Genomic DNA, 8,748 nt, shown 5'->3' on the forward strand with positions numbered 1-8,748 from the left:
TGTATTTTTGTTATTGACCAAATACTTATTTTCCACCCTGATTTACGAATAAATTCTTTACAAATCCTACCATGTGGATTCATGGATTTTTTTTTTTTTTTCACATTCTGTCTCTCACAGTTGAAGTGTACCTCTGGTGCAAATTACTGACCTCTGTCATCATTTTAGGTGGGGGAACTTAACCCTGACTAAATACTTTTTTGCCCCACTGTATGCTGCTTTTTCAATCACTTCTTTTGCTTTTTACATTTTTTTTTAAATCATTTATTTATCCAATCTCACTGAGATTCAATTTTCATTTCCAAGAGAGACCTGGTATTTTTCAGTACAATCCTTGTACCTGACCATTGTCAGAGGAATGTAAGCCACTTAATACTGACGTAGGAAACATTCAAACATAAAAAGTCACCTAGCTTAAGAGATGAACTAATGTTGTGTCTACACTTAACAGGCAATTTAGCAAAGAATCACAGAGATCTTATCACTGCCAGCTGGTTGCAAAAACAAATAATTTGTTCCCATTTATTAACTTAAATCTACAGACACAGTTTGATGGGCTTAAATTATTATTTTTGCAGCAATGACGGTGATTCCAAAAGAGATATTAGCTTAAAACTTGGTGTGCAGCAAGTCCTTAACAACTTTAAGGAAACTGCACAAGTTGAGGATAAAAGAAACCAAAGAAATTAAAGCAGAGAAACAGTATCTGAAAATCATAGTGAAACAAAAATCCAGCAAAGACCTGACACGGGGCCTGAGAGATACAGTAGAGATACAGTAGATACATCTACTGTTCACTGAAGCCTCATCAGAAATGGTGTCAGAGGAAGGGTGTTTGTCAAGAAGCCGTACGTTCTTCACAAAGGGAGTCAGGAAGAAAAGTTTGAGGTATGCCAAATTACACATGAACTGGACTGAAAATGAGTGGAAACAGGTCTGATGGAGTGATGAACCTTTTGCGTCATAAGATTGTTCTGTGTAATGTGTATACAGCAGGTCAGGAAACAAGTACAACACAAACTGTTTATAAAATATGGTGGCGACTCTGTAAGGTTTTTGGCTGCATTTCAGCCAGTGTTAAACCTGAGATTTCTTTCTGATATACGCATTTCTAATCCTGCCAATCCTTTTCACTTTCAATTTTAAAAATCATATCATCTGCAGCTCTGCCACCTCCAGCTCTCTACTTAAAATCAGGTCTCATTACCATCTGGCACAAATCTCACAGGACGCTCGTCTTCACCCACTTCACCCCGGCTCCACTCTAACCCTAAACTCTTTTGTGCACTGTCCATTGATTTGGATGGTTAACCCCAGGTATTTAAACTCATCTACCTTCATTGCGCTTCACCGTTACAAAAAACAGTACGTAAACAAAAAATACATAATGATCAAAAAGCAACATACTAAAAATGTCGTATATTAGTATTAATATATTATTCATTTCCTCGCGACCCTGAAAAGGATAAGCGGAAGCGAATGGATGGATTGATATTATCTATTTATTTATCATTCATTCAGTTCACGTTTAAAGCTTCCTCTTCACGTGACGAGGTCCGACGTCGCTTCTCAAAAACCGGAAGTGGTTCTTGTGTTGTTGCGTTAGAGCTACTGTCATGTGATAGCTCGCTCGAGAAGCTGCTGCTGCTTCTGACAGTAGCTCCTTACCTTTAGATGAGGTTATAATACAACCACGCTGGAGACAACTTTTATGTTTGCTAGAGAAGAACAGCACGACTGGTTTCTGACGGAGAGAAGGGACGCCGGGGTTGTGTAGTGTCGGCCGTCGGACGTTGCCATGGGTTGCTGTTACAGCAGCGAGAACGAGAACACAACTCAGGTAGTTAGCTGTTAGCAGGCTAAACCCGATATGTGAAAGCTGGGCAATTTAAAAGTGCAGTACCTAATAGTGTATTATCCCTTTGGGCATATTTCCCCGCAGACGGTACACGTGAGTAATGCGTGACGACGTTAACAAGTGGTCGTTTTCTAGGGGCTAGCAGCTTGCTACTGTAAGCTAGCCTTTGGCTAGGCCTTTTGTGAAGTACAAGCCAGTTAAGTTAGCCAAGATGATAAACAGTCTGACTTCAGAAAGCTTTAACAGATCCAGAGGCAAAGAGATGTGTTTTGATGTGGTTTTTTTTTTTTAAAACAAAAAAAAGTTATTTACTTATATAAATGGTTTTAAAGCGAGGTGAAGAGTAAAGAATAAGTTGCTAACGTGTTAGATAGGACAAACGGCAAGGTGAGGGACATTTGGGATTTTACTTTCATGTAGTCATATGACCCTAAAGATTCCCAGCTATTTTTAGTTTAGAGAAATAAGTCATTTCTTCCTCCATGCATCTTTCCAGTTTACAGGAGCAATGGGGACAGAGTGAAGATCTATCTTTCTCTGCCTGCCTGTGTTGTGCTCATATATTTGTTTTAGACTGAAGAAATTACTTTTGGAGTATTTGTAAGAGCACCACAAGTTGCAGAAGTGATACTTTGTGCGTTGTTGCATTACTATAATGTAATTATATTAACACACACACACACACACACACACACACACAAAATAATGAAGTAAAATAAATAAAATAAAACAAAATAAATGATAACTTTAAAGTGGTCTCAACTGTCATAATTAGCTTTGATTTAGAAGGAAAAAGAAGTAAGTTAAATTTCTTGATTTGTTTAAGGAAGAGACAAAGCCGCTCATCTCCCCGAACCCTCCCAGCAAACCACTAAATGGCGGGACCGGCTGGAACCCTGGAACTAGCTCATCAGCGCTGTCAAATGAACAGGCCCTCCTTTCATCCATCCTGACAAAGACGGCACAGTAAGACCCTCCTTAATGCAAATGTAGCCATGCCACTGACAATAACGCAAGAGTGTCTGTGTAATAAACATACCGTTATCCCCCTGTACATCAGGAACATCATCGACGTCTCAGCAGCAGACGCCATCATGGTGGAGCCGCATGAGTACATGGACAGAGCTCGACAATACAGGTGTGCAAATAGACAGTTTATGGCTTGATGGGTTTTGTTTACTGGCTCATAATAATTTTGGATGGCTCTTCAGCATGTTGTTTGATTTCTACCAAACAGAGCAGCCTCGTTTACACTAAAACACAGGTGCAGGTTAAACACTTGCTCCTCAAAGCACAGTCTACTGGTTTAAGAGAACTTAAATAGCAGCACAGCTGATTTCTTTGTTTTTCTCTCTTCAGTACAAAGATGACTGTATTGAGCACCAGTCTGCCTCAAAACAAAGCCCTCGCTCTCCCCTCCCTCACCAGCCAGCCCCACCAAGTACTTGCGAGTGACCTGGTGCCATACTCAGATGTTCAGCAGGTATCCATCCATATGTAACATACTCTGATTGAATGGGGCTGTGTGATTCCTGCGCAGAATCCCCAGTCGTGTCATTTTAAAGACAGCTAAGCGGTTAGAATTTGACTTCTCTTTTTTCTTTGCAGGTGTCTAAGATAGCAGCCTATGCTTACAGTGCAATATCTCAAATCAAAGTGGATGCTAAAGAAGACTTGGTGGTCCAGTTTGCCATTCCCTGATTCTGCAACTCTGGCCTGCATATTGTTGCTCCAGTCCCACTTTCTTCATGTCACTCCTGCATCCTCAACCTCCAGCCCCACCCGTCATTAAACATTTTGGTCCTCCTGCTTTCTGCTTTAAACTGCTTCAAAGACGAAGACAATGTAGGGTCTTACCCCATGGCTGTCCTCGAGTGTAATTAATTTAGTGACAAATGGAAGATGGGTTTGAGCTCGTATGTACATCAGCGAGGCCTCCAGCTGTGGAAATCAAACTTTTTGATGATCTCTTAAAAAAAAAAAAAAGTTTTCCATGGGTGTTTTTAGTTTCTTTGTTTTCTGAGAATCAGAGCTAGCTTGTCACCTTGCTGATACCTATGTTGGACTCACCTGGGATAAAGCTGTTGGATTTTTGACACAAAGCTGTTGGCTGTTGGTTAATACAATGCATTTGATAAAGTCTCCACTGAAAAAAAGGGATCACTGTGGCGTGGAATATCGCAAATAATCACTGCACCACATGTTGAATATGTTATTTACCAGGGGAATAAAAAGCAAAACAAAACCCCCAAACATGATTTAATCTTAACTCTTCATATATGTTTAGCTCTGTTTTACATCCTTGATGTCACCAGAAATTCTTCAGTCTTTATCCCTGAGCAACAACAAAATGTTAATGTTAATATTAGCACCAGTAAAAAGGAATGACACGCTTTTTCTCCCAAAATTAAAATGTTATCGTTTAGTGGAGTATACTGGCAACCATAAACAACTCACACTAACCTAGTTAGAGTGAATTTCAATGACATTTGACAGTGACAGTGGAGTAATCTGTTATTCCAGTCGAGGCCAAACCTTAATAACCTTTCCTTGGCTGGTGGGTGAGGATGCAGCTTTTCTTGGGTCACAATTCTGGAGTTTACAGGTGGCGCTGTGTCCTCTGCGCTTATCTAGCATTAAATAAACGAGCAGGCCAGAAGTTCAAGTGTAATATTCAAAGATGAAAGTGCGTGGTTGGGTGTGTGCGAGTGTGTGTAGGGACAGATATTGTGTCTTCATGCCTTTGTACAGAATTTTCTGCTTGAATATAAAAACTAAACATGATGGATTGTATGAAGTCCCTCCTTTTTGTAGAGACTTCACTGGTCAGAATTGGCTAAGATCTTGTGGCGATAAGTTTTTATGAAACACAAGAACCCTTTTAAGGCCTGCATTTGTTAAGCTTTTAAACAAAGAGGTTTCCCCTGCAGATTGCAATATGATTGGATTCGTTCATAATCAGAAACTAACCGTTATAGCAGTGCAGCAGGGGGCAGGGTGTTAACAATCAGTCTATAGCAGCAAATAAAACGAATTGATCCCTTTTTGTGATTATTTATTTCTGTTTCTCGAGTATATATTTGCTCCTCGGAGGAGAGCACGACTGTATGCGTGGGCAGGGAGCACGGTGAAGCGCTCTAGACACAAAAGGGATAATCTGCTAGGCTTTGATTATTTAAACCACGCAACTGATCTGAGCTTTTTGCAATGGGTTCTTGGCATTTTTTTCCCCTTTATGTTTGTTACTCAAAAGTGTAATACTACCTGAAATATGTTTGTAATGTCTTAGGCTAGTACCAAAAAGTTTTAGTTTTGTTTTTTGTTTTGTTTAATTCATTAAAGACTTTTAACAAATCGCTCCTGTCCTGACCCCAGTGTGCTCTTATGTGAGATGTAATTATTCAGTGATGCTACAGAGATGGTCAACAGCACTTTCTTTAATTTAACTTTGTTGCAAACAGTATTAAAATATTTCCAAAACCCACATGAATGATCAGATATCTGGATGTGAATGACAACATTTTGTGATCTATGGATAAAGAACACAGTAATGTACTACAACACTACTAATTCTGAAGAACAGTTACTATCAGTGGCCGCATCAATCAGCCACGCTTGAGTTAACTGATTTAAAGAAAAGTCAGGTGTCTCTTTTTTATGCTTTTTTTGTATACTGCCTTTAGTATATTTAATAAAGCCATGCAAAATTACTATTAAACTTAGTTCTGAGTTATAGGCCGTGCTAGTAAGCAGAAGTAGGCTGAATTTTGTCACTTTATGGCCTGTTTTGAGCTCATATCGCTCAGTACAAGAGATTACTACACAAAATGCAACACATATAAGCTCTTTTTTTTTTTTTTTGAGAAAAAGGTGAGAGATTGTGACATACCCCTTGATATTAATGCTCAAAGGGTCATTGTTTCCCAGAGCCTCTCCCTCTTCTTTTTTATTTTTCTCTCTGTGACCCTCCTGCTTTCTCTGCAGCTCTCAGTCACCTTCTCATATACTCTTAGTATTTAAGGACTGGCTTACCATCCATACAATGCCAGATCATACAGCTAGATTTTTAATAGTAATGTCCGCCTCTTTATTCAGTGTTTGGATTAATCCCTTTATGTGTGCTTCATGCTTAATAAAGTGTGCACTTGACAAATAGGTAAAGAGTATCAGTTTATGGATGGAGACGAGCCAGCAGTCACTGGTCAACCTTGCTGCTCCTGCAGCGGCTGTTGCTCTGGTGCCAGATCTTTGCCAAGACTCGCTCCTGTCGCGTTATGGCACTGAAGTCCATCGTCTTTAACCGAGGCAGGACGGTAATCACACGATTCCTACATACAGAAAGACGCCCAATAAATATCTCAGGCACATTTTGTAGACATTTATACAGAAATAACACTGAATACTAAAAAGGCCTCGTCTTTGCAAACGCATCCAAACTTTATCTTGTGTAACCAGCACTGCAAACATGCTCTAAATGAATGAAGAAGCTGCTGTCACTCATTAGAAATCGGTTTTAAACAGAGGCGCCTCTGTCTGCAGATGGACATGAGCCTGCAGTCACTGCACTGTATGTGTTTTTTTAACCGGTGTTGCTATGCAGACTAGGACAAGTAATATGAACCCTATCTGCATTTAAGCACCTGTTACAATGTTATGAACTTAGATGCTTGCCGTGCACTCATGTCACACTTACAGACATCTGCAGAATGAGAGCAATCCCTCATTCTACACCTCTGAGGTGTCTGAGCTTCTGATTGTCTGGACTTGGTTCTGTAAACAGCAAACTATCATCAGCTTCTATAAAATATCTCCAATTTAAAACACATTAAAGCTCCCTGGGACATGTGTGACGAGTGTTTAGTGTAAAATACAGTTGAGAAAATCTCCACCTGTATGCCTTGTTGGTTTCTATGACATTTCCATGCAGAGTGATGGTGTGCAGATGTGGCAGCACTCCCAGCCTGTCCACCTCTGACAGAATAAAAATGCTGTTTCCATGAAGGTACAACACACGCAGTTCACGCAACTCACACAAGACCTGGAACACACATGTGTACACCAGCTTCAGATGTACTTCAGATGTAAAAGAAAGACAAGCAGCTGCTGATAACGACACTCACGTGGTCTATGTGTGTGATTTTGTTGAAGGAAAGATCCAACCAGGTTAGATGTGCCGGCTGAGCCAGGAAATGGCTAACAGTCTTCTGGAGGTCATGAAGCTCAGTGATGTTGTTGTTGTTGAGGCGGAGCGAACAGCTGAGATATTTCATCTCTGAATTTTTCTTTAGAGGCCTCAGACCGCTGTTGGGCTCCTCTATCCATGTGTCTGAAACCCCAAATAAAATAAAACATTATTTTATGAATATTAAGTGAATATTAAGTGCTACTAAAGTACGGGCCTGTGATTGTGTTTGACTTTGTGTGCTGTTGTATTAGTGTTGCCATCTTTTTCATTAATATAAAGGACTTGAGGCTTAACGAATCCCTCCGACGTACAGTCTGAAATGTGATAATCTTCTGAGGCCCACCCAAACCCACTGTTAGAGCTTTGATCGTCACACAAGTGGAAAAATAAGTAATTCCTTTGTGTTATTCAGTTGGATCTTCTGACAATTTACTTCTTTAACTTAAAATTCCAACAACAGCTTTCCCCCCCCCCAACTAATGTAAGTTATGTATACATTTTAAAGCGCCATGACCTTGTTTTATTACTTCAGTTTCTTTTCAAAACATCAATATTTCAGAGTGACTTTAAATTATACATTTTAAATGGATTTGAATTACCCCAAAAGGATTATCATTTGATTTGGACTATATAAGTGCATCCTAATAGGTTCATTAAGTTAGAGATAACTAATAATTTACTTATTTATTGTAAATGACCTCTTGCAGCCCTTAAGATCCTACATAAAGAGCGATATAGCGAATTACCTGTTAAACTGCTGATGTTTTTAAAAGATAAATCCACTGGAGCTGCATACATAGTCACCCGCCAGCAGGGGGAGATGATGTTACGGTGAAGTACTGCGTTTAACAAGAACGTCTTTAAACACAGCACGATCATGAACACAAACAGCACGAACAAAAAGTTTGTGATATGAGTGAATAACACACACTCACTGCTGCAGATAATGAATGAAAGCCTCTGTAAAAGCACCATAAACGTGTCATGATCTGTCAAGTCATGCTAAGTATGCTAAGCAGCACATTTGAGCCATAAACGCTATTTCTAACCATACTGATCAGTTTTAATCATTTATGTGGATATTTCACTTACCCAGAGTGTAAGGTATATTATACAGCTACTACACGTCACGGTGGCACAGCTTCCAGTAATGAGACAACAACCCGTTTCTATAGAAACGACCGAGTGCCATATGGAACTTGTAGTCCAAGCCAGTCTTGCCAAACGGCAGACATCTTGAAAAACACTTTCCTGTTGTGCAAAATACAATGAAATGAACTAAATCTGTTCTCCACTTTGGATCTGTTTTGTCTGAATGTGAATCTGTCCGTTTCAGCTTCCTTACAGGAAGTTAGCAATGCCAAAGTAATGCTGGAAATGTGGACTCTGCTTGGATGGAAATTTCAAAGGTGGATAAGGTCAGAGTATTTAATGAAAAAAAATTAAGTAATGTGATGAGTAAAATATTTTTTTAAAAAGCCAAAGGTCAGAAAATTTTCTTAAAGCATAGTATTTACAAAGAAATGAACACTGTTCTGATCACGTATATGTGTTAATATGATACATTTTAATTTAACTGCATGAGATTAATGCAAAAGCTATTTAGTTGTATGTATGAACACAATGTCTTTGACATAAAGCTCATATCTTTGACAAATTGTAAAAGGTGTAATGCTAAAGAGTCAATATATAATTTTGATTAAAA

The 8,748-nt window shown here is 39.2% G+C and overlaps 2 protein-coding genes across 2 annotated transcripts; one reads left to right on the forward strand and one right to left on the reverse strand.

The window, feature by feature from the left end:
* The first annotated feature begins 1,546 nt into the window (after nucleotides 1-1,546).
* On the forward strand, nucleotides 1,547-4,902 carry lamtor1 (late endosomal/lysosomal adaptor, MAPK and MTOR activator 1). Its single transcript, XM_005746933.2, has 5 exons — nucleotides 1,547-1,840; nucleotides 2,685-2,824; nucleotides 2,919-2,996; nucleotides 3,218-3,341; nucleotides 3,467-4,902. Exons 1-5 carry the CDS (start codon nucleotides 1,799-1,801, stop codon nucleotides 3,557-3,559), a joined length of 477 nt encoding a protein of 158 aa, XP_005746990.1. The 5' UTR covers nucleotides 1,547-1,798; the 3' UTR covers nucleotides 3,560-4,902.
* Nucleotides 4,903-6,015: 1,113 nt separating this feature from the next.
* lrrc51 (leucine rich repeat containing 51) lies at nucleotides 6,016-8,282 on the reverse strand. The gene is made up of 5 exons (XM_005746932.2): nucleotides 8,136-8,282; nucleotides 7,790-7,882; nucleotides 6,979-7,184; nucleotides 6,748-6,896; nucleotides 6,016-6,186 (listed from the first exon to the last, which is right to left on the reverse strand). The coding sequence occupies exons 2-5, from the start codon at nucleotides 7,839-7,841 to the stop codon at nucleotides 6,054-6,056; spliced, it is 540 nt and encodes a 179-aa protein (XP_005746989.1). The 5' UTR covers nucleotides 7,842-7,882; nucleotides 8,136-8,282; the 3' UTR covers nucleotides 6,016-6,053.
* Between the last annotated feature and the right edge of the window lie 466 nt (nucleotides 8,283-8,748).

This window comes from Pundamilia nyererei, unplaced genomic scaffold, assembly GCF_000239375.1.
Source record: "Pundamilia nyererei isolate P.nyererei 1_Seehausen unplaced genomic scaffold, PunNye1.0 scaffold00185, whole genome shotgun sequence".
In the NCBI taxonomy this organism is placed as follows: domain Eukaryota; kingdom Metazoa; phylum Chordata; class Actinopteri; order Cichliformes; family Cichlidae; genus Pundamilia; species Pundamilia nyererei.